Genomic DNA, 25,546 nt, shown 5'->3' on the forward strand with positions numbered 1-25,546 from the left:
AGTCCTGAGACTGGTTTGATGCAGCTCTCCATGCTACTCTATCCTGTGCAAGCTTTTTCATCTCCCAGTACCTACTGCAACCTACATCCTTCTGAATCTGCTTAGTGTATTCATCTCTTGGTCTCCCTCTACGATTTTTACCCTCCACGCTGCCCTCCAATACTAAATTGGTGATCCCTTGATGCCTCAGAACATGTCCTACCAACCGATCCCTTCTTCTGGTCAAGTTGTGCCACAAACTTCTCTTCTCCCCAATCCTATTCAATACTTCCTCATTAGTTATGTGATCTACCCATCTAATCTTCAGCATTCTTCTGTAGCACCACATTTCGAAAGCTTCTATTCTCTTCTTGTCCAAACTTTTTATCGTCCATGTTTCACTTCCATACATGGCTACACTCCACACGAATACTTTCAGAAATGACTTCCTGACACTTAAATCAATACTGGATGTTAACAAATTTCTCTTCTTCAGAAACGCTTTCCTTGCCATAGCCAGCCTACATTTTATATCCTCTCTACTTTGACCATCATCAGTTATTTTGCTCCCCAAATAGCAAAACTCCTTTACTACTTTAAGTGTCTCATTTCCTAATCTAATTCCCTCAGCATCACCCGACTTAATTAGACTACATTTCATTATCCTTGTTTTGCTTTTGTTGATGTTCATCTTATATCCTCCTTTCAAGACACTGTCCATTCCATTCAACTGCTCTGCCAAGTCCTTTGCTGTCTCTGACAGAATTACAATGTCATCGGCGAACCTCAAAGTTTTTATTTCTTCTCCATGAATTTTAATACCTACTCCGAATTTTTCTTTTGTTTCCTTTACTGCTTGCTCAATATACAGATTGAACAACATCGGGGAGAGGCTACAACCCTGTCTTACTCCCTTCCCAACCACTGCTTCCCTTTCATGTCCCTCGACTCTTATAACTGCCATCTGGTTTCTGTACAAATTGTAAATAGCCTTTCGCTCCCTGTATTTTACCCCTGCCACCTTTAGAATTTGAAAGAGAGTATTCCAGTCAACATTGTCAAAAGCTTTCTCTAAGTCTACAAATGCTAGAAACGTAGGTTTGCCTTTCCTTAATCTTTCTTCAAAGGTAAGTCGTAAGGTCAGTATTGCCTCACGTGTTCCAGTGTTTCTACGGAATCCAAACTGATCTTCCCCGAGGTTGGCTTCTACTAGTTTTTCCATTCGTCTGTAAAGAATTCGTGTTAGTATTTTGCAGCTGTGACTTATTAAGCTGATAGTTCGGTAATTTTCAGATCTGTCAACACCTGCTTTCTTTGGGATTGGAATTATTATATTCTTCTTGAAGTCTGAGGGTATTTCGCCTGTTTCATACATCTTGCTCACCAGATGGTAGAGTTTTGTCAGGACTGGCTCTCCCACGGCCGTCAGTGGTTCCAATGGAATATTGTCTACTCCGGGGGCCTTGTTTCGACTCAGGTCTTTCAGTGCTCTGTCAAACTCTTCACGCAGTATCATATCTCCCATTTCATCTTCATCTACATCCTCTTCCATTTCCATAATATTGTCCTCAAGTACATCGCCCTTGTATTGACCCTCTATATACTCCTTCCATCTTTCTGCTTTCCCTTCTTTGCTTAGAACTGGGTTTCCATCTGAGCTCTTGATATTCATAAAGTCGTTCTCTTATCTCCAAAGGTCTCTTTAATTTTCCTGTAGGCAGTATCTATCTTACCCCTAGTGAGATAAGCCTCTACATCCTTACATTTGTCCTCTAGCCATCCCTGCTTAGCCATTTTGCACTTCCTGTCGATCTCATTTTTGAGACGTTTGTATTCCTTTTTGCCTGTTTCACTTACTGCATTTTTATATTTTCTCCTTTCATCAATTAAATTCACTATTTCTTCTGTTACCCAAGGATTTCTACTAGCCCTCGTCTTTTTACCTACCTGATCCTCTGCTGCCTTCACTACTTCATCCCTCAAAGCTACCCATTCTTCTTCTACTCTATTTATTTCCCCCATTCCTGTCAATTGCTCCCTTATGCCCTCCCTGAATCTCTGTACAACCTCTGGTTCTTTTAGTTTATCCAGGTCCCATCTCCTTAAATTCCCACCTTTTTGCAGTTTCTTCAGTTTTAATCTACAGGTCATAACCAATAGATTGTGGTCAGAGTCCACATCTGCCCCTGGAAATGTCTTACAATTTAAAACCTGGTTCCTAAATCTCTGTCTTACCATTATATAATCTATCTGATACCTTTTAGTATCTCCAGGGTTCTTCCATGTATACAACCTTCTTTCATGATTCTTAAACCAAGTGTTAGTTATGATTATGTTGTGCTCTGTGCAAAATTCGACCAGGCGGCTTCCTCTTTCATTTCTGTCCCCCAATCCATATTCACCTACTATGTTTCCTTCTCTCCCATTTCCTACACTCGAATTCCAGTCACCCATGACTATTAAATTTTCGTCTCCCTTCACAATCTGAATAATTTCTTTTATTTCATCATACATTTCTTCAATTTCTTCGTCATCTGCAGAGCTAGTTGGCATATAAACTTGTACTACTGTAGTAGGCGTGGGCTTCGTATCTATCTTGGCCACAATAATGCGTTCACTATGCTGTTTGTAGTAGCTTACCCGCATTCCTATTTTCCTATTCATTATTAAACCTACTCCTGCATTACCCCTATTTGATTTTGTGTTTATAACCCTGTAGTCACCTGACCAGAAGTCTTGTTCCTCCTGCCACCGAACTTCACTAATTCCCACTATATCTAACTTCAACCTATCTATTTCCCTTTTTAAATTTTCTAACCTACCTGCCCGATTAAGGGATCTGACATTCCACGCTCCGATCCGTAGAATGCCAGTTTTCTTTCTCCTGATAACGACATCCTCTTGAGTATTCCCCGCCCGGAGATCCGAATGGGGGACTATTTTACCTCCGGAATATTTTACCCAAGAGGACGCCATCATCATGTAATCATACAGTAAAGCTGCATGCCCTCGGGAAAAATTATGGCTGTAGTTTCCCCTTGCTTTCAGCCGTTCGCAGTACCAGCACAGCAAGGCCGTTTTGGTTATTGTTACAAGGCCAGATCAGTCAATCATCCAGACTGTTGCCCTTGCAACTACTGAAAAGGCTGCTGCCCCTCTTCAGGAACCACACGTTTGTCTGGCCTCTCAACAGATACCCCTCCGTTGTGGTTGCACCTACGGTACGGCTATCTGTATCGCTGAGGCACGCAAGCCTCCCCACCAACGGCAAGGTCCATGGTTCATGGGGGGACAATATTGCAGACAATATTAATAGTAAAAACAGGCTTTTTGCAGATAATGTATTTATTTATAATGAAGTACTATCTGAGAGAAGCTGCATACATATTCAGTCAGATCTTAATAAGATTTCAATATGGTGCAGAGATTGGCAACCTGTTCTAAATGTTCAGAAATGTAAAATTTTGTACTTCATGAAAATTAAAAAATATAGTATCCGAAGACTATAATATCAGTGAGTCACTATTGAAATCAGTCAGCTCATACAAATACCTGAGTGTAACACTTTGTAGGGATGTGAAATGCTGTGATCACACAGATTTAGTTATGGGTAAAGCATGTGGTAGACTGATTTATTGGTAGAATACTCAGAAAGTGCAATCAGTCTACTAAAGAGATTCCTTACAAATCACTCATGCAACCCATCCTAGAATATTCCTCAAATATGTAGGACCCGTACCAGATAGGACTAATAGGGGATATTGATTGTATACAGAGAAGGGTAGCATGAATGGTCAAAGGTTTGTTTAATCGAGGGGAGAGTCTCACAGAGATATTGAAGGAACTGAAATGGTAGACTCTTGAAGACAGATGTAAACTATCCTGAGAAAGTCTATTAACAAAGTTTCAAGAACAGGCTTTAAATGATTGCTCTGGGGATATACTACAACACCCTACATATCACTCACACAGGAATCGTGAAGATAAGATTAGAATAAGTACTGCATGCACAGAAGCCTTCAAACAATCATTCTTCCGGCACTCCATACGTGAATAGAACAGGAGGAAACCCCAATAACTGGTACAATGGACGTATGCTCTGCCATGCACCTCACAGTGGTTTGTAGAGTATAGATGTACAAAGGAAGAGAGAGCTAAAAAGAAACTGGCAAAGAAATTATTTGGCACTGTATGCAATGCAATGAGTTGCATGTATTGATGATGTTGATGAAGGTGTAGAAGTATGTATTAGCATTTTTCATTCAGAATTTTTTGCAAGACTCCACCCAAAATTCTTACATTAAAAATTGATCTTCATATTTCTTCAATATTTGACACATCAACAATAAATGTTTTTTGTTATACTGCAACAAATTTCCCCATACTTCCTGTCAGTTGCAATTTTGAATAATATGTACTTCATCTTGTTTATCATCTGACAATAATGTCTTGCAAAGGCCTCTCATTTGCTAACGTGAATTCTAACGTAATAAATGTAAATAAGAAGGTAATTGTGATGTTCTTTCTCCCACCAGTTTGTTGTTACTTTCTTTGTAGAGTTGTTTTATTTACTTTGTGGCTCTCTCATATACATTTTTAAGATGACTGCTTTCCTGCTACACTGAAAATTTAATATGCAAGTACAAGAACATTGTTTCATTGCATGATGGAGATAATGTGATATCATTTAAATATTGTGTGTCTTATATTGGTACATATTATAAAATATTGTAAGTTGAGTGTCAAAATGTTCTGTAGAATATGTGTGGCACTTTCAAATAATTGTGTCATAAAAGTATTCATAAATTGGAAGACTTGGCTATCTGTGTATTTGTTGTGGACAGTTCAACATCAGATTGCCATGATGAGGTGACTTTCATGCTCAACAAAAAAGAAGCTGAACTATACATGCAACCATGTTAGATGGGTATCTGAAGAGCACAAACTAACACACAGCTCTTCTAGAGGAGCGGCAGCCCTCTGTCAAAGTCACTTATGCAAGTGGATTTCCCACTTTGTTACCCATAGTTTGGTTAGAATGATTTCCAGATTGTCTCTGCTCCACTTATATACTTTCCTTACTGTGTAATGTGCCTGCTACGCAAACAGGTGATATCCAGTTTTGAGGAGGGCAGGGATCATAATGTTTCTGCTCCTCTGCATGCTTACATTCTTGGTGGCACTAGAAGGTGCCAGATAGGTTATGTAATGATTAGACAGGGATTTTTTAACATGCAACACAGTTCCAGGAGAAGATGTGCTCACTGACCATAATTCATCAGCTTTAAAACACATATTTCAAATGAAGAAATTGCAGACAGTTAGGTTATTGAGATGAAAGTACTTGATAGTTTTACAGGGAGCATGAGAAGAAAAAAAGGGGAAGTATCCAACAGAAGATGAATGGGCCACGTCAACAGATCAAATAGTGAAAGGCAACAAAGGAATTCTAGTGACAAAAACCGGTGGAAATCTCTGGATAGCACCTGAGATATTAAATTAAATTAACGAAAAGAGAAAATAAAAATGCGGCAGATAGCTAAAGAATGATATTTACAGAGAGTTCCTAGTGGCAAAACAGAAATGTCTTGAAGAGAACTGTAAAGTTTAAAAAGTGTGAATGACTGTAAGAAAAATAGATTCCACTTATAGAGAAACTAGCTCAGTACTTGGTGTTGTCCAATTACGTATTTTTATGTCATTCAGTTACCACCCCACCCCTGCCAGTATGTGTGAAATGTCAGTGGGCTGTTGCCAGCCAGCCAGCCGATGACCTCAAAACCCTTTGTATATAACACTAATATCAGTCCCTTTTTTGTCAGTTTTCATGTCACCCCCTTCCCATCTCTACTGAATCCCTAGGAGTGAAATGTTGCGAGCAGAACTGTCAGCAATCAGTCTGTTGTTGTTGTGGTCTTCAGTCCTGAGACTGGTTTGATGCAGCTCGCCATGCTACTCTATCCTGTGCAAGCTTTTTCATCTCCCAGTACCTACTGCAACCTACATCCTTCTGAATCTGCTTAGTGTATTCATCTCTTGGTCTCCCTCTACGATTTTTACCCTCCACGCTGCCCTCCAATACTAAATTGGTGATCCCTTGATGCCTCAGAACATGTCCTACCAACCGATCCCTTCTTCTAGTCAAGTTGTGCCACAAACTTCTCTTCTCCCCAATCCTATTCAATACTTCCTCATTAGTTATGTGATCTACCCATCTAATCTTCAGCATTCTTCTGTAGCACCACATTTCGAAAGCTTCTATTCTCTTCTTGTCCAAACTATTTATCGTCTATGTTTCACTTCCATACATGGCTACACTCCATACGAATACTTTCAGAAATGACTTCCTGACACTGAAATCAATACTGGATGCTAACAAATTTCTCTTCTTCAGAAACACTTTCCTTGCCATTGCCAGCCTACATTTTATATCCTCTCTACTTCGACCATCATCAGTTATTTTGCTCCCCAAATAGCAAAACTCCTTTACTACTTTAAGTGCCTCAATTCCTTATCTAATTCCCTCAGTATCACCCGACTTAATTAGACTACATTCCATTATCCTTGTTTTGCTTTTGTTGATGTTCATCTTATATCCTCCTTTCAAGGCACTGTCCATTCCATTCAACTGCTCTTCCAAGTCCTTTGCTGTCTCTGACAGAATTACAATGTCATCGGCGAACCTCAAAGTTTTTATTTCTTCTCCATGAATTTTAATACCTACTCCGAATTTTTCTTTTGTTTCCTTTACTGCTTGCTCAATATACAGATTGAACAACATCGGGGAGAGGCTACAACCCTGTCTTACTCCCTTCCCAACCACTGCTTCCCTTTCATGTCCCTCGACTCTTATAACTGCCATCTGGTTTCTGTACAAATTGTAAATAGCCTTTCGCTCCCTGTATTTTACCCCTGCCACATTTAGAATTTGAAAGAGAGTATTCCAGTCAACATTGTCAAAAGCTTTCTCTAAGTCTACAAATGCTAGAAACGTAGGTTTGCCTTTCCTTAATCTTTCTTCAAAGGTAAGTCGTAAGGTCAGTATTGCCTCACGTGTTCCAGTGTTTTTACGGAATCCAAACTGATCTTCCCCGAGGTTGGCTTCTACTAGTTTTTCCATTCGTCTGTAAAGAATTCGTGTTAGTATTTTGCAGCTGTGACTTATTAAGCTGATAGTTCGGTAATTTTCAGATCTGTCAACACCTGCTTTCTTTGGGATTGGAATTATTATATTCTTCTTGAAGTCTGAGGGTATTTCGCCTGTTTCATACATCTTGCTCACCAGATGGTAGAGTTTTGTCAGGACTGGCTCTCCCACGGCCGTCAGTGGTTCCAATGGAATATTGTCTACTCCGGGGGCCTTGTTTCGACTCAGGTCTTTCAGTGCTCTGTCAAACTCTTCACGCAGTATCGTATCTCCCATTTCATCTTCATCTACATTGGTTCCTAAATCTCTGTCTTACCATTATATAATCTATCTGATACCTTTTAGTATCTCCAGGGTTCTTCCATGTATACAACCTTCTTTCATGATTCTTAAACCGAGTGTTAGTTATGATTATGTTGTGCTCTGTGCAAAATTCGACCAGGCGGCTTCCTCTTTCATTTCTGTCCCCCAATCCATATTCACCTACTATGTTTCCTTCTCTCCCTTTTCCTACACTCGAATTCCAGTCACTCATGACTATTAAATTTTCGTCTCCCTTCACAATCTGAATAATTTCTTTTATTTCATCATACATTTCTTCAATTTCTTCGTCATCTGCAGAGCTAGTTGGCATATAAACTTGTACTACTGTAGTAGGCGTGGGCTTCGTATCTGTCTTGGCCACAATAATGCGTTCACTATGCTGTTTGTAGTAGCTTACCCGCATTCCTATTTTCCTATTCATTATTAAACCTACTCCTGCATTACCCCTATTTGATTTTGTGTTTATCAGTCTAGCTACCCCAAAAACTATAGATATTATTTTGAAAAGGACAGAGCTTTGTGAAAGAAGGAGAAATTCAGTGAAGATGAGAAGTGTTGTGATTCTGCAAGACAAATTTGACAGGGCTTCGAAAGACATAATTCAGAAGACATTTTGCTCAGAAATAGTGAGATCCATAACAAAACTGTTCCGTTTTCTGTATGTTAGATAGGCAAGATACATTTAGGATGGGGGTTCTCAAACATTTCCTCCTATAGTATACTTTGAGAATCCTGGTACTCTGATGGAACATCTTGTTTATTTTGAAGGTTAATAAAATTAGAGTGGTAGAGTTATTTATTGCACCACCTTCTATGATTCAGTATTTTTATTGTAATTGTTGATTATCTTAATTAAACTGGCTTGATTTCCTTCTGTTTCTATAGGTAGCAAGTATACACAATAATTTGTATCAATATTATTTCATTCTCTTGATTTATTCCTGTAAAATCAGTTCTTGTTTACGTTTTGCTTATTTTCTTAGGGAACCAGGAGGAAGTGCATATGTCGTCTGATATATTTTTCTTTTTTCTTCTGAACTGTGAGTGTTAATTCTTGGATGAAACACTGATTATTAATTTTATGACATAACACTGATAGTTTTTAGTGTTTGTACAGACACAGTCGCTTGATCTGAATCCACTGTTGCCGTTTCCATTTAATATACGGTTGGTCCTCCAGGTGCCTTTATCACCACTTTGCATTGTGTAGGCACTGAGAGATTTAACTTTTTAATGTGTCTTCCACTCAGTTCATGAAACCACACACACACACACACACACACACACACACACACACACACACACACACACACACACACACACACACACACAGGCTTCCATGGCCATTGTCACAGTCAATAAAATTCTTCCGTGTTTGAGGCCGCATTGTCATCTGTAAAATTCCGATATTTTGGCGACTGTTGCAAGGCGCCTTCTTCAGGGTGTATTTCTAACTGCAGTTAGCAATACACCCTGAGCAAAGGCGCCTTGGAACAGTCGCCGAAAAGTCGGAATTTTACAGATGACAATGCAGCCTCAAACCCAGAAGAATTTTATTGACCATCTCCAAACAGGTCTCTTATTGCAGTCATAAGCTTCCTTTCCAGAATGCTGATGTACACATTTGAACTGACTGTGCCATTTATGAAAACCAGTTGACCTACTCTGTAAGTAGAAATGCATCACCATTTGATCTGTCTTGCCATGTCTTCAATGCATGAACACTTTGCTGTTGGAGCCGTGCAGATTGTACTTAGAATCATCATCATATAGACTCTACATCTCTGACATCCATGTCACATGTGCTTTTGCCCATTTTAGCAGTTGTCGTCGAATTGTTTTTGTCAATAAAGGCTCCTTTCTAGGTCTAATGGTTGCTGAGATGTCACAAATTTCTTTGCAGTCTCACTTCAGGTCAGTTGATGAAAGGCGACGATCCATGCGAGAAATTCTTTTCAATATGCTATCGTATGTGATAGTGCTTTACCTGCAATTCATTCTATGTGATTATTTAATTTTACATCCCCACAAATTGTTCTGGCCAGATATTTGTATGGCTTGACTGAATCCAATTACGACACATGATATTGTAATCCTAAGATACTACTTTCTGCTCTGTAAGCACACAGTTTTACATTTCGGAACAATTAAAGCAAGTTACCAATCTTTGTATTTCTTTGAAATATTATCAGGATTTGAATGAATATTTGTGCTACATTTTTTATAGTACGTCATGAATATGCAACATGAACATAATGGTCCTGATACACCTCCCTGTGGTAACATCTGAAGTTCGTTGTACTTCTGTGCAATTATCTACAGAAGAACAGAATGACATGTAGGACCCAACATGGGGAAAGCTCATTTGGAGTTCAGGAGAAAAGAGGAAAATAAAGTTGATAAGTAGAATAGATAGTATCATGAAATCATTTTACAAGATTAACATTAATAAAAGTAAATGAAGGGTAATGCAATGTAGTTGAATTAGATCATGCCCTGCTGAGAGAACTAGATTAGGAAAGGAGACTAAAAAAGTTGCTTAAATATTTTGCTATTGCAACAGCAAAATAACTTAACAGTAGCAGGAGTAAAGAAGATATAAAGTGTAGAATGAGAATAACCAAAAAATTTTTACTAAAATAGTGAAGTATGTTAACATCAAATATAAATTTCTATGTTAGGAACTCTTCTTTTAAAGTATTTGTCAAGAACGTAAAATTATATAGAAGTGAAACTGGATGATAAACAGTGAAGATAAGAAGATAACAGAAGCTTCTGAAATGTGATTACAGGAAAATGCAGAAGATGAGATGTGTAAATCAAGTAATTAAAGACTACCTACTGCTTCAAATTGGAGAGAAAAGATCTTTATGGCAAAACTAGACCAAATGAAAACACCAGATGATTTGAGCTAGCTATGAACACTTATGCAAGACATGTATGTAATACTGTATTGTTTGATCATGTCGGTGCTTCCAGTGCTCAGTTAGGAAGGGTGCGACCAAATACATTATGTGTTTTTCACACACTCTGATATATTTGTCATTTTCATAGCCACTGGTGTCATCAATCCCTCTCCTCACATATCAGATACCTATTTTCTTTCTATAACTGCATTACTACATTGGATGCATTCAGTATCTTGGCAGTAGCTCTGCATAACACAAGATCTTTCTCTGTGTCATCATCCATCTCAGCTGTATGAATCCGGAACAAACCACCTGGTAACATGCATCTCAACTAAAACTACTATGCACAGCTACCTATCATCATATCCTACTCATTTTTCTTCTGTCCAGCAGTGAACCAGTATCTTTGAACATTGTCAATATTATCCATGTTTTTCTAATCACTACCCATCTACGTTTTCTTCCTTCCATTTTACCTGCTAACCTTATCCCATTATTTCTTGCTCTTCCTCTGACCAGTCAACTTCTCCACATCAGATTTCTTTTGTAATATTGCCATATATTCCTTTTAGGTGTAATTACATTTGACAAAAACATAATGAGGAAATTACTTAACACAATATTAATAAGACTGACATTTCTTAAAATCCTGTCATCGTCATCATCATGTATTGCTAATATACTATACATGTTGTAATACAGTAGTTATGCAGACATGAAGAGGCTTGCCCAGAATAGGCTAGCAAGGAGTGCAACATCAAACCACCCTTCAATGCATAAAATAAATAAAAGAAGGAGTAGGGTGTAGGATACTTCATGATGTGTCAAGAAATAGTTAAATTGACCTGGTAAAAATACAAATGTTGGCTTGGTTCCTGCTTTCATGGGGTATGATAGCCCCAATTGAACAGCTCTGTTAGGAGGGTCAATATGGAGCTAGATCAGCTGCTTCAGGCAGCTACTTTGTTAGGCATAGGTTTGGTTCCTGTTGATGGTATTGATAGGTGGGATTTTACAAGACATGGCCTGCATCTCTATAGGAAAGGGAAGGATAAATTGGCTGGGATGATAGCAGAATATTTAAGAGGGGGGGGGGGGGCACTGAAACTTATGGGAGTACTTCTTTTTAGGCTAAGATCAGTATCCAATCATCCAACATTGATTGAAATTAAGCTTAATGAGAAACTCAGACAGGCAGGTTACTGGAGATGTTAAAATATTACAAGATTCTCATAACAGAACAGTGAAAAATAATGTTAGTATGTCACAAGATTCTCATAAAAGCACAGTGAAAAATAATGTTAGTATATTGCATCAGAATATCAGAGGATTAAAAAAAAAAAGTAGATGGGCTTCTTGCTTGTTTAGAAGATTTAGAAACTGAGGGTGGAATAGATGTACTATGCCTCTTTGAACATCATATAGTCACAGGTACAGAAATGGTAAATGTAGGTTGATGTAAGCTTTCAGCGCATGTAAGTAGAGACACTGTGGAGAGAGGAGGAGTTACCATATATGTTAAAATCTGTCATAGTGTGAAAAATGTGGGACCCAAAAATTTTGTGTAGAACAACATATAGAAGCATGTGCGTGTGAGCTTAAACAAAATAATGGTACTTTTATAACTGTAACTGTGTATAGATCCCCATTGGGAAATTTTCAACTATTTTTGAGAAACTCGGATTCTTTATTGTGCCATCTGTCAGACAGAGGGAAGAAAATTATTGTTTGTGGGGGTTTCCGTGTAGATTTTCTAAAAGAGTCAGAAAGCTTGACCTTGGTGTATTATTTGTTTCTTTCAATTTGACATCAGTTATTGATTTTCCTACTCACGTGGTACAGGAAAGCAGCACACTGATAGGTAATGTTTTTATAGACCAAGATAAATTTAATCAAATTAAAACTTTTCCTGTGAAGAATGGTCTGTCTGATTTTAGGGAAAGCTTGCAACAGTTAGACTGGGATGAGGTGTACACGGAACCTGATGCTAATTTAAAATTTAACTTATTTCATGATACCTTTGTGAGTATATTTGGAAACAGTTTCCCTAAGAAAACAGTGAAATGTGATTGTAAGAAACCATCTAAAAATCCACAGCTTACTAAAGGGATAAAAATATCTGAAAACGGAAATGAATCTTATAGCTAGGAGGAGTAATGATCCAGAAACAGTGAAACAGTTTAAAAACTACTGCACTGTATTAAGAAAAGTTATTAAAAAGTCCAGAAGTAAGTGCATTATGTCTGAGATTAGCACATCTGATAATAAAATTAAAACAATTTGAAAAATTGTTAAAAGGGAAACAGCGCAACTGAGAGCACAGGAAGACTATTGCTGTCAGACTCAATGAAAAGTTTGTTAACAGGAAGTCAGAAGTAGAACACATTTTTAATAATCATTTTCAAGTGTTGTAGAGAAAGTAGGATCCAGCTATTCATTAGAAAATGCAGGGCAATATATGGAAGAGGCAATACCTATGCAATTTGATAAAATTGAAATTCAACCCACTTCCCCTACTGAAATTAGGAAAATAATAAATTTACTCAAAAGTAAAAGCTCACATGGAATTGAAGGCATTTCCAACAGAGTACTAAAAGCTTGTTCTTGACAGATACACTATATGATCGAAAGTATCCGGATGCCTGGCTGAAAATGACTTAAAAGTTCATGATGCCTCCACCAGTAATGCTGGAATTCAATATGGTGTTGGTCCACCCTTAGCCTTGATGACAACTTCCACTCTCGCAGGCATACATTCAGTCAGTTGCTGAAAGGTTTCTTGGGGAATGGCAGCCCATTCTTAATGGAGTGCTGCACTGAAGAGAGGTATCGATGTCGGTTGGTGAGGCCTGGCACAAAGTTGGCGTTCCAAAACATACCAAAGGTGCTCTATAGGATTCAAGACAGGACTCTGTGCAGGCCAGTCCATTACAGGAATGTTATTGTCGTGTAACCACTCTGCCACAGGCCGTGCATTATGAACAGGTGCTCGATCATGTTGAAAGACGCAATCGCCATCCCTGAATTGCTCTTCAACAGTGGGAAGCAAGAAAGTGCTTACAACATCTATGTAGGCCTGTGCTGTGATAGTACCATGCAAAAGAACAGGGGGTGCGAGCCTCCTCCATAAAAAACACGACCACACCATAACACCACCGCCTTCGAATTTTACTGTTGGTACTAACACGCTGGCAGATTACGTTCACCAGGCATTTGCCATACTGACACCCTGTCAATGGATAATCACATTGTGTACCATGATTTGTCAGTCCACACAACACTTTTCCATTGTTCAGTCATCCATTGTTTACACTCCTTACACCAAGCGAGGCGTTGTTTGGCATTTACCGGCATGATGTGTGACTTATGAGCAGCCACTCGACCATGAAATCCAAGTTTTCTCACCTCCCACCTAACTGTCATAGTACTTGCAGTTTGGAATTCCTGTGCGATGGTCTGGATAGATGTCCGCCTATTACACATTACAACCCTCTTCAACTGTTAGCGTTCTCTGTCAGTCAACAGACAAGGTCGGCCTGTACGCTTTTGTGCTGTTCATGTCCTTTCACATTTCCACTTCACTATCATATTGGGAACAGTGAACCTAGGGATGTTTAGGAGTGTGGAGAAATCATGTACAGAGGTATGACACCAGTGACTCCCAATTGCCTGACTATGTTCAAAGTCCGCGAGTTCTGAGAAGCGACCCACACTGCTCTCTCACGATGTCTAATGACTACTGATGTCACTGATATGGAGTACCTGGCAGTAAGTGGCAGCTCAATGCGTGTAATATGAAAAATATATGTTTTTGGAGGTGTCAGGATATTTTTGATCACATAGTGTAAGTAGGATCCTCAGCCACGTATGTAATAGATCCCTGCAACAGGGGATTTTTCCAGATAGACTGAAATACGCTATTGTTAAACTATTACATAAAAAAGGGGATAGGTTTGATGCTAACAACTACCACCCAATCTAACATCTGACAGCTTTATCCAAAATTCTTGAAAAAGTAATGTATTCAAGAGTAGCATGACATATTTGTAAAAATGAAGTACTAACAAATGTCAGTTTGGTTTTCAGAAAGGCTTTTCAACAGAAAATGCTGTATATGCTTTCACTGACCAAATATTAAATGCAATGAATAACTGAGCATCAACCATTAGGATATTTTGTGATCTCTCAAAGGCTTTTGATTGTATGAATCATGAAATTCTTCTAGATAAGTTTAAGTATTGTGGTATGAGTGGGACAAGGCAGAGACAGTTTAGTTCATATGTAACTGGAAGATTGCAGAAGGTTCAAATTAACAGTACAGATAGCCTGCAAATATCAGCAGAGTCCTTTCACTGGGGAGGTATCAAGAATGGTGTCCCACAGGGACATTTGGTATTTTCTGTGACCTATCTAAGGCATTTGACTGTGTGAATCACAATATTTTTCTAGATAAACTGATGTTTATGGAATTGATAATGTCTCATCTAACCAAAAGAATGCAGAAAGTTGTTCTTAGTAATTAAAGCATTATAACTGTTGGAGCTGCTTCTGACTGGGGAGAAAACATGTATAGGGTACCCCAAGGTTCAACCCTAGGTATGCCATTGTTCCCCATATATGTAAACAATCTTCTTCTAGTATACAAGAAGTAGAAATGGTTCTGGCTGCAGATAACATTAGTATTGTAATCAATCCAAGCATACATAACAGCAACAGAAGAAATGGTCAACAGTGTTTTTAAAAGTGTCATTGACTGATTTTCTGCAAGTGGTCTCACTCTCAGTTTTAAAAAGACACAACATGTAGAGCTACTTAGCAGTGGAAGGTGTAACACATGGCGAGAAAATAATAAATAGTGTGGAAATTCAAAAATTTTAGGTGCCCATGTTGATGATAATTTAAATTGGAAAAAGCACATTTTGAAACTCCTAAAACAACCTAGTCCAGCCCCAGTTGCACTTAAGAATCACTGTAAATCGTGATGAGAGACAAATCAGTAGGTTGACATAATTTGCTTATTTTCATTCAATAATGTCATATGGAATAATGTTCTGAGGTAACTCATCGTTATAGAAGAAAATCATCATTGCTTAAAAATGTGCTGTGAGAATAATATATGGCGCTCTCCCATGACCCTCTTGTAGACATCTGTTTAAGGAATGGAGCATTTTGACTACTGCTTCACGATATATTTTTATTCCATCATGAAGTTTGTTGTAAATATCCACTGCAGTTCAAATGGACTAATGATCTGCATAATTAGTACCAGAAGAAAAAATGACATTCATTATGCCATTAAGGTTGTCGTTAGCTCAAAAATGGGTACACAATGCTACAAGTAAAATTTTTGACCACTTACCTAGTGATATAAAACGTCTGACAAAAAGCAAAGTAAAATTGAAAAAAAAAAAAACTGAAAAAGTTTCTGCTTGGACAACTCTTCCTATTCTGTATAGGAATTTCTATTATTGTAATGTGTCAAAGTTGATGGTTAGGAATTAGTAACTCCAATTTGTATATTAAAAATATAAATAAATAATTTAAAGGATAGGCTAGTGGGGAATAGAGATGATGTATTCAGTGCAGCAGATAAAAAACTCAAATCCATCAAGGTAGACATTAAAGCTACATGTGAGATTGTTTGAGCAAGACTCAATATCAGGGGTGGGCGTAAACTTACAACTGGATCCTACTTTTGATCAACAGTCTCACCCCTAGATGTAACTGAAGCTCCTAGAGGAAATCTGAGCTTGCTGGTACATTTGTTCCCCAGTCATGTTGTCTTCAGTGCAGAAAATTTTGGTGATCCAAGCAATATTGGGATAGTTAAATTTTCTAAGTGGTGCATGTAATAAGACTTCCTTTGAAACAATACTACATACATTTCCTCAAAACTACTTAGAACAGATAGATTAGGTATCCGCTTATAATGGAAATGTGTTAGATATAATGCCGCTAAATAGCCTTGATATCTTACAAGATGTTCATGTTGAAAATAGTATCTATGGTCATGAAGCAGTTGCAACAACAGTGATGATCAAAGCACAAACAGCAACTGCAATAAATAGGAAGATTTACAGGTTCAGCAAACTAAATAAAGACACTGTAGTGTCATACCTCAAGGAGAAACTTGAAGATGTTACACACCTTTAAGTGATTGCTTATATAGTGCCACAACAGTTGCTCACAATTTGAGAATGTTTTTCATACACTTTATCTTTACACATTTCTTTTGCTAACTTGGTCCTCAATATATTTCTAATGATTTATAACATCAGAGTATGTTAGCACATTTTTTGCAATATGCATCTTTTGGTATAAAACGTTCATATTAATATTATAGAAAGCACACTGAATCAATACATCAAATGGTCAGCCATCTGCAAGAAAATATTTTGAAAATGGTTTGTCCATAATACTGATCTGTTGAAAGAATAAAAAGGTCTTTCATTTGTAATTTGTGTACACTATCATGTAAATAATTTGTAAAGTGTCATTGAAGTAGATGTATATGGATTTGACACACCAGAGGGCATACTTGTATGATCTTGTTTTGACCCGTTACAGGTGGACAAGATATTTTAATAAGATATATATGTATTTTAAACATCTCTACAGTTTTATTGAAAATATTGGTGTTTCATTAAAACATATTTATGGAAAAGACAATTCTGTTGGTACATAACCAATTCAAAACTACTTGTCATTCCATTCAACAGTCTGGTTAGCCCTAACATCATTAATATTATTTTGCACTTTTTTTTTTGACAAAATATTTTTGACTCTGTAATTCTGTGTTTTATTTACTTTAAATTTCTGTATGAGCTATTGTCTTCCACTGTAAGAACAACTACTCTGTATTATAAATATATTCAATAAAGAGAGCACTGATGACATCCACTGCAAACATGGAGCTTAACTGCGTAGGTTTTTTGTTAACAGATGGCTCAGTTTGGCATGTCCTTGACTATGAACACTGATGTTTGAAGTTATATTTTGTGCAAAATTGTTAACGCTTTTGTGGCCACTTGTTGACAAACTGCCTGTTTGCTTCTGTCTCGGGTTCTGCGGACAATGTTTGTCTGATGATTTTTCAAACATGATTATCAGTCCACTGGACTTTAGTCTTATCGTGCAAAACTCAATGTTCTCCATTGAAAACTGATAGTTGAGGTTTAACTTTGTGTGTTTTATTTTAGCACTTGAAGATGGTCACTTAGTGATTGAAATCAATATGCAAAATAAAAAATGGTTTTAAATCTATATGACCAGTACCGGAGTTCCCCTTGTTTGCAATACTAATAAAAATACATGAGTGTAAAACTTTGTGAGGATATGAAATGGAATGGTCACATGCGTTCATTTGTAGATAGAGTGTGTGGCAGACTTCTTTTCTTTGGTAGGATTTTGAGATACTGATTGAAGTACAGAGGAGACTACTTACAAAATTCTTGTGTGACCCATCCTTGAATATTGCTCAGTTGTATAGGACCATACCAAATATGAGTAACAGATGATATTGAAGGAAAATTAAATCCTCACTGGCTAGTGCTAAAATTTAAGAGATGAAATGTGTAGTTTTGCTGACAGACATGTATGAAATTAAAAGTGACACATTATCCTAGCTTTTGTAACTAGTAGTTCCTTCCTTGGGGAGAAGAGAGAGACAGGTTAAATAACATTATAAGGAAAAGGCAAGTCACTAAAACCCCAGAATGAGAGGACCCCCCCAACCCATGCCCTGTAGTGAATGAGTAGATTAACATTTATCATAATTTGTTGTTAAGGTACTTACAGAAGTAGCCTCCAGTGGCAGCTTGTGCTTATTAATATGGAACTTGTTCCACTTCCACAAAGCTCTCCTTCATGTGGGTATTTGTGGAACATGATGTGTGAATGAATGAAGTACATTTAATCTGTAACTGTTGATATTTTCTTTGCTAGCAGATTGGCTGTTTTATTTTCCAAAATCAGAGTAGCAAAGAAAAAGAAAAATGAAATAAAGGAAAGAGGAGAAGAACAAAAAGGAGAAAAAAGAAAGGCAAATGCAATGTGGAAAAATGAGAGCTAAGCATACGGGTAGAGAAATGACTGCAAAGTACACAGGCTAAATGAGTTTCACCATAATGCATTTACTCTTCTGTAACAACCTTTCTAATGTACACTTTCTTGTCACACTTTATGTAGTACTGCAGATTTTGAGTACTGGTGATGGAAGAAATTTTCATCACCAGTATATAGCCAGCAAGGGAAAGAGATGTGTGGTGTTTTGCTGATGTCTTTGATTAAATTACAAATGTTTCCATGGGGTCTCATGGAGAAAGAGTATTTGGCAGTGTAACTGTGAGTCATCCATTGGTTGGAAACATTAAGGTTGGAGGTCTACTTAGCGCTATGTGCTGTCTGTCTGTTTATTCCATTTCTAATGACCTCTTTAAACTCTAATCTTTCTTCTCTTTTCTCTGCCTCATTGTCAACAAAATGAACAAATTATAACACTCCTCATATACTTCATATTTCATTAATAAAAGGTATTAGTGTGTGTGGAGGAAAAAAAATCTCTTTGTCTAGACTGCATAACGTATCCCTTCGGCACTCCAGGCTGTAAAGCCATATAAGTTTACTTTGCCTTATCATTAAATACATTCATTAGCATAAGATTCTCCGTGTGTGTGTGTGTGTGTGTGTGTGTGTGTAAAAAATACTTTGAACTTTCTATTTACTGTTACCTGTATATTTTTTTATTTATTTAGGGGGAATATGTGATATTGTGGAACAGCTTAAGGAAGGTGCACGGAAACAGGAGATACCATATGTGTTTGCCCTACAAAGGAGGTCACTTGGGAAAATCACATTCAAAAAAGTCCCTGTGAGTTGCATTGGTATCATTAACTATGATGGAACTGAGGTAAAGAAGAGTTTTCAGAAAGTATTTTTTCATTTTGATTTTGTGTATTTATTATGAATAGGTATCGCTTACTTCAAACTTTTATTTTTTAACAAATTTATCAGTTACGCTTAACCAATAAACTTCATGTTTTTTAGTATTGCTTCCCTCTGCCATGCACTTCACAGCACTTTGCAGAGCATAGATGTATATGTATTTGTCTTTTGTGATTTCTATCTGCTTAAAGCTTTTTAGCAATTTTCAACTAGTTTTTGTTTATTTCCCAAGTCTATTATCCGTACTATCAAAGGAGATAAGAAAGTATGAAAATGAAAGTTCACAATACAGACAGTGTGACTTTGGCTTTCTCTTAATTTTTTCCATTATGGATTCATTTACAGTTGTTCTAAAGGAATTATTAAGTTTCAATATGATATCAAATTTTAGGAGTAGGTGTGTCATTTGTAATTATTATTTATTTTGACGGCTGTGTACATTCACCCACTCAGTGCCTAAGAAACGAGAAACAAAACTGCATGGCAAGCAACATGATATTTATTAATTTTATCTCTTTTCAAGAATGTTTAGTGTCCTACAAATCTAAAGTAATTATTTATCCATTTTATATTTCTCTCTGTCTGTCTTCACTTTGTTACTTCTCTTGAGAAAGAGGATTTTGCTTAGGGTTTATGAGAGATATTCCATGGCAGTATTACTGTTCTGGGAAATGAAGGAACATACCAGAACCACCTGTTTTTGCTGTTGACATTACATTATTTGTCTTTTGTGCAGATAAACTTCAACAAATAAACAGTGACGTAATAGTGTAAGTTTGAAAATCAATATGAATGAGGAGACAATGGAAAAAGGTGTTAAAGGAGATACAGTATTTTTTTAATGCTTTGCACAAACTTAGGACGAACAAATCACCTGGCACTAATGAAATGCCAGTGTAATTCCAAAGGACAGAACAAGATCTCAAATGAATTTTATATAATTGGGGAAAGAACATAATTATTGCAATTCCAAAGAGATCAGGAGCAGATATATGTGAAAATTATCATCTGATCAACCTAGTATCAAATGCATCCAAGGGGGCCCATACCTTGGGACAATTGGGGGGGGGGGGGGGTGCTATTCCCTCCCACCTCGCAGGGAAAAGAAAAAATAAAGGGCTTACTGCAAAAATGCGTTAACTGTATTTTATGAAGTATTGAGAGAACTGAACTTTTCATTTCTTTTTCAAGCCACAAATAATTCTGTCATCACAGGGATTGTCCACAGCAGTAATTAATTAATGATGCTTTTTTATTTATAAAAGCTTGATGCACAACTGGCTAGTTAATGGATTTTTTAAAATAATCAACAGAAAAAAACAAATATTGCTGTGTTTATGTGGTTTTGGCAGATATCATTCAAATTATTTATCGACTTGAGAACAGTTATATTAAAAACACATCACTAAAGAACTGGAATCAGTATAACCAGTCATTTTACTGGTTCATTAAATGATTATAAAACACTAAAGAAGTTATGTTTTCCTGCACTTTATACATCTGCGTCACTGCTATCACTGTCTTCTATACCAGGTTCAGGAACTTTGCTGGTGGCTGCAGTTGAAGCAGGGAGAGACTTATACCAGTGTGAAATCTCTCAGGAATGTACCTCTTTTTGCATAACTGTGTCAGGTATTTCTTTTTCTTTCCACTTATTGGAAGAATTTTAGGATGAAGATCTTGCAAGTCAATATTTTTCATATTTAAATATGAATGTGTGTACTTCCTTATAATGTTATGAATGACTGTATCTGTACTCTTATCACACCTGACTTGCGTTTTTGGCAGCAAAAACATTTCACTTTTAGCCGTTAACTTTATTTCCCAAACTGTCAGTACTTCTGTTTTTAATGATAGATGCAGAAAGTTTAGATAAATCCTTGGATTCTGCATGTTCAATTCATGTACTGCATAAGGTGAATGTTGTGACTCGCCAATCTTTCAAAGTGCCACTGCTCAGTTACGCGTGTCCTCTACATGCTGCGCTGTCTCCCAGCCATGCAGCAGCCGCGCCACCTAAGCGGCCAGCCAGCCAGCAGCCGCTAGACTTTGACTCAGTTCTGATTTGACTGTTACAGTGTACACACGTTTTACTTTGTTTACTTGATCTGTGACTTGTATGTATTGTGTCGTCCTTGAAATATATTTGTTTAACTTGACGTTATAACAATTGGTGATGAGGTAGTGGACTTTTCTTTTTCGTCATTCACTCACAGGTTTCCATGGCTATTTTAGAGCAACTATTGCAAGGTCTCATTGAACAGCAAACGCTTCTCACACATACGATTCGTGATTTCCTCACGGCATCCAATGCGGGGCGTCTCTCATCGTTGTTGCTCCCTCCTTTCCCTCCTTACGACGAGATGGCGGAAGACTGGTCTGATTACGAAAAACGTCTTCGACCGCACTTCTTGGCATTTCATGTTGCGGATGACCAAACATGTAAGTCTCTGTTCCTTTCATGGATTTCACCTCAAATGTATCAGTTGTTGTCGCAATTGGCTCCTTTGAAAGATCCTACGTCTTTGTCCTTTGCTGAAATGTGCTCACTTCTGTTCGTATATTTTCAGAAGCATATGCATGTAGTAGCCTCTCGTGTTGCCTTTTATCGTTGTCAAAAACAACCGAATCAATCCTATCACGCTTGGGCTGCTGAACTTCACGGCCTCAGTCCAAAGTGTCAATTTGTTACTGATGTTCACAAAGAATCCTATGCCGATTCCATGGTACGGGATGCTATTATCCGGCCGGTGCCCGACAAAGAAGTTAGGCAACGTGCCCTTCAGTTGGCAAATCCGACTCTACATGAAGTCCTATCCATCGCTCAGTCTTTTGACCTTTCTCACGCTGCTGGAGTGCAAATAGAGGCAGGGGGTGACGTCGGGGACTTACAACCTTTGTGCACTGTTAACGAAGCATGTGGCGTGTCCCCGCCTGCCGATGTGGCCGCAGTGCGCTCCCAAGCACAGCCTCAGCCTAACTATAAACAAACCTCTAAGAAACTGCAGCAAAACCCATGGCAACTTCCTTCATGTCCGCGGTGTTTTATGAAACATTCACGGGAGGATTGTCCCCAACGTTGGGCTGTGTTTTACAAATGCAAAAAGAAGGGTCATGTGTCCTCCATTTGCAAATCCGACCGCATACCTGACATTCATGAACGTGACGCTGGTTATGCTTCTGTGTTGTCTGCCAATGGTAATTCTTTCCTTTCAGGGAAGTTATTCCTCACTGTCCAAATCCTTCGTCGGGACGTTCACATGCAGGTGGATACTGGTTCTGCTGCCACTATCATCAATTCTCAGACGTATCTTCAGTTGGGTTCTCCAATCTTATCACCTGTCACTAGGCAATTACAGACGTACAATAAACAGAAGATTTCTCTCTTGGGACAATTAAATGCTGAGGTATCTTACAAATCCATCGTTCACACTGTTCCCATATTTGTGGTCGACCATAGTAATGTGAAGAGTCTTTTTGGTTTCGACGCCTTTTGTGTTTTTGGGTTCTCCATAGATGACTCTGTCAATATTGTCTCCGATGCTATTCCTTATGCTCAATTGGATTCCTTATCAACGACATTTTCATCCCTTTTGTCTCCTGGGTTAGGCCGTGCAAACTACTTTGAAGCTCATATCACGCTCAAACCCACTGCTCGGCCTAAGTTTTTTCGGGCTCGGCCCATTCCTGTGGCCCTTCATGATCGGGTTAAATGGGAGCTGGATCATCTCACTGCTTCAAGGGTCTTGCTTCCTGTCACTTCCAGCGAGTGGTCCTCTCCTGTCGTTGTCGTTGCTAAGCCCAATGGTGATATTCGTCTCTGTGGTGATTTCAAAGCCACTGTAAATGCTCAATGCCTCATCGACACGTACCCTATGCCCTGACCTGAAGAATTGTTCACTAAACTTGCTGGAGGCCAGTATTTTTCTAAACTTGACTTGTCAGAAGCTTATCATCAACGTCCTCTCGACGCTGCTTCCCGGCAGTTCCTGGTGCTTAACACACCTTTCGGCCTCTATCAATATCAACGATTGCCATTTGGGGTTGCCTGCGCCCCTGCTCTCTTTCAGCGATTCTTGGAACAATTATTGCTCCCTGTCCCTGGGTGTACCAATTACATGGACGACATTGTTGTCACTGGCTCCACCACTGAAGAACATCTTCAGAATCTCCACACACTTTTTCATGTCTTACAGACTGCCAGTCTTAAGTGTAATCTTCAGAAATCAAAATTTTTTCAGGCCTCTATCATGTACTTGGGGTTTCAACTCTCTCAGGATGGTATTCGTCCGCTTCAGCAAACTGTCGCTGTGATTGATGCTTTTCCTCACCCTACATCTGTTAAGGAACTGCAGGCCTTCTTGGGGAAAACAGCATACTATCACAAGTTTTTACCATCTGCGGTTTCGGCGGCTACGCCGTTGCATCGCCTGTTGCATAATAACATGCCCTTTCACTGGTCCTCGTCATGCGAAGCGGCTTTCCAGAAATTGAAGACTATGCTGAAACAGGCCCCGTGCCTGGCTACTTATCGACCTGGCCAACATCTTGTTCTTGCCACGGACGCCTCGCAATACGGGGTTGATGCAGTCCTTGTGCACCATTTTTCTGACAGTTCTGAACAACCCATTGCTTATGCCTCCAAAACGCTCATGGATGCCAGCGAAAATACTCTCAAATTGAAAAAGAAGCTTCGGCCATTATTTATGCTCTTCATAAGTTTGGTGTTTTTTTCTATGGATCCAAGTATCATCTTGTTACGGACCACAAACCACTTGTTTCCTTGATCAGTGTCACTTCCCGACAAGGCTGCACACTGCCTCCAACATGCGAATGCTGATGCACTGTCTCGCCTTCCCATGGGTCATGATCTGGTATTTGATAAGGACGAACTTTTGTGTTCCCACCTGGATGTTGCCAAGCAGCGAGTTGTGAACGGGTTCCCCATCACCGGGGACCGGCTGGCAGCTGCTACGGGTTCTGATCCTACCCTCTCCCAGGTTTTACACTGTATTCAGAAGGGTTGGCCAGATCGTCTGTCCGCTAAGACTTCTGATCCGTTGCAGAACTACTACGCTTTGCGTTACCACCTCATGGCTAGGGATGGTGTTATCCTCCTTTCCACCGACAATGCTTCGCCACGTGTTGTGGTACCTGCATCTTTGCATGCTTCGGTCTTGCACCTCCTTCACCAAGGGCACTGGGGTGTCTCTCGCACAAAATCTCTGGCGCACCGTCATGTGTACTGGCCCGGCATCAACTCTGAAATCGTACACATAGTCCCTGCCTGCGGCCCTTGTGCGTCACAGGCCGCCGCCCCGAAGTGATCTTTGTCACTGTGGCCTTCGCTGGAGAAGCCCTGGGAGCGTATTCATGCTGACTTCGGGGGACCTTTTTTAGGTATTTATTGGCTTCTCGTTATTGACGCCTACTCTAACTTCCCTTTCATTGTCCATTGCACGTCGCCTACCACCGCGGCGAGCACCAATGCTCTAGCTCGCATTTTCTCTTTGGAAGGCCTTTCTTCTGCTCTTGTTACTGATAATGGTCCGCAACTTGCCTCTTCCGATTTACAGATTTTTGTGCCCATCACGGTGTCATGCATGTAACAGCCCCTCTGTTCCATCCACAGTCAAACGGTGAGGCTGAACGACTGGTCCGCACATTTAAGGCTCACATGAGGAAACTCCTGACTTCTTCTGCTGCTGATCATGCACTTCTCCAATTTCTGGCTTCGTTATAACAGTGAACCTTTCTTGTGACTGCAGCGCTCAAATGATAACAACAAAACCAGTGGCTGTATTTAATTACTGCTGATTTTTTTATCATTACTCAAGTGCATGAAGGTCTTGTCTACTTTACATTTTTCTTCATCAGCAGATTTTGCTTGATTGCCATTTTTTCTTGCAATATGACCATTATACTATGTCGCCAACACTTTGTTTTCTTCATAACTCTTTGCTTTCTCACACATTTTGACATTGATTCTTTTTAGGTTTGTAGAAGACAAGATTGTAGTTTTGACAAAATATTTTTCTTTGAGTTATTTCACTGACTGGTTTGAAATCTTTGCATTCTTCCTTGTACAGACTGTAAATTTTAGGTATACTTAGTTTGGGGTCTTAGTTCAGTCATTTTGTGGATTTCCTTGAATAGTGAGACTCCAATGTATGAAAATTTTCTATGGCTGCGTCTTTCTGGACTTGTGCTGTAGGGTTGAGAACTGTAAGGTTTCCCTAAATAG

At 38.7% G+C, this 25,546-nt stretch overlaps 1 protein-coding gene across 3 annotated transcripts in view; it reads left to right on the plus strand.

Moving 5' to 3' along the window:
- Positions 1-25,546, plus strand: part of LOC124795327 — a 146,944-nt gene that overhangs the window by 111,933 nt on the left and 9,465 nt on the right. For all 3 annotated transcript variants that reach the window (XM_047259301.1, XM_047259302.1, XM_047259303.1), the window contains one exon: positions 19,113-19,267. In XM_047259301.1, the coding sequence (XP_047115257.1) occupies positions 19,113-19,267 (155 nt within the window). The remainder of the gene's footprint in view (positions 1-19,112; positions 19,268-25,546) is intronic.

Source organism: Schistocerca piceifrons, chromosome 4 (assembly GCF_021461385.2).
Source record: "Schistocerca piceifrons isolate TAMUIC-IGC-003096 chromosome 4, iqSchPice1.1, whole genome shotgun sequence".
Lineage (NCBI taxonomy): Eukaryota > Metazoa > Arthropoda > Insecta > Orthoptera > Acrididae > Schistocerca > Schistocerca piceifrons.